The following is an 833-nucleotide window of genomic DNA, read 5'->3' as shown; positions in this document are numbered from 1 at the left end:
ACATTAATCTTGTTAACATTAATAGCATAATATTGTGCATAAATCAAGAAAGTCTAAAACAAGTACAAAGTAAAATTTAATTCATTAAAGGACTTCTTTTTAAAGTCTCTACAAAAGTTGCTTAAAGAAAGTAATTAAAATCTCTTGGGGGATAATGGAAAAAAGTTTTCCTTTATGAATATGGCAAAATAATTGCATTCCTGATATAGGAATTTTATCTACTTTTAGAGCATAACACAATTGTTGCATTATGGGGTTCAGTCATTTACACTACTTTCATAATTATAACACAGTACACTGAAGTTCCATTACTAGTATAAGATATATTCAACTTTCAGAAATACAGTATCACTGTCTTATTAATGGTTCAGCAGTCTATTCAATATTTATACATATAACATTCATACATATAATACTACTGTTACCTTACTGGTTCATGAATTTTTTTTATTATTTCACATACCTGAAGGACATGCCATTACTTCAACATAATGATAGGGGCTCTTCCCCCTCTTCACCTTCTGCACCAAGTTCTGGATGTTTCGAAACCCATAGGCCAAAGCAAACCGTAAAACTGGCTCACCATCCACTTCCAAAGTCACCTCACGGAAATCCACATTTCTAAGGTAATGAAAATAATCAGACATTATCTTTATAGGAAGAATGACCAGGATAAATATATAGGACTATAACAGCAGATCCTTTATATACTTGATTATCAAGGCTGACTCTAAAATAAGTAAATGTCAGCTGACAAACACACGCACAAAAAAAAATCATTACAAAGATAAAAGTATTACCTTCAACACCAAAAAATATATAAATCTTCATAT

The 833-nt window shown here is 30.6% G+C and overlaps 1 protein-coding gene across 1 annotated transcript in view; it reads right to left on the bottom strand.

The window, feature by feature from the left end:
• LOC119585736 (cytosolic Fe-S cluster assembly factor narfl-like) overlaps positions 1-833 on the bottom strand; it is an 8691-nt gene that overhangs the window by 526 nt on the left and 7332 nt on the right. Inside the window, exon 9 of the mRNA XM_037934430.1 lies at positions 464-621. Within this exon, the coding sequence (XP_037790358.1) occupies positions 464-621 (158 nt within the window). The remainder of the gene's footprint in view (positions 1-463; positions 622-833) is intronic.

Source organism: Penaeus monodon, chromosome 20 (assembly GCF_015228065.2).
Source record: "Penaeus monodon isolate SGIC_2016 chromosome 20, NSTDA_Pmon_1, whole genome shotgun sequence".
Lineage (NCBI taxonomy): Eukaryota > Metazoa > Arthropoda > Malacostraca > Decapoda > Penaeidae > Penaeus > Penaeus monodon.
The sequence above is the reverse complement of the archived record's forward strand: the minus strand, read 5'-3'. Positions and strand labels throughout refer to the sequence as shown.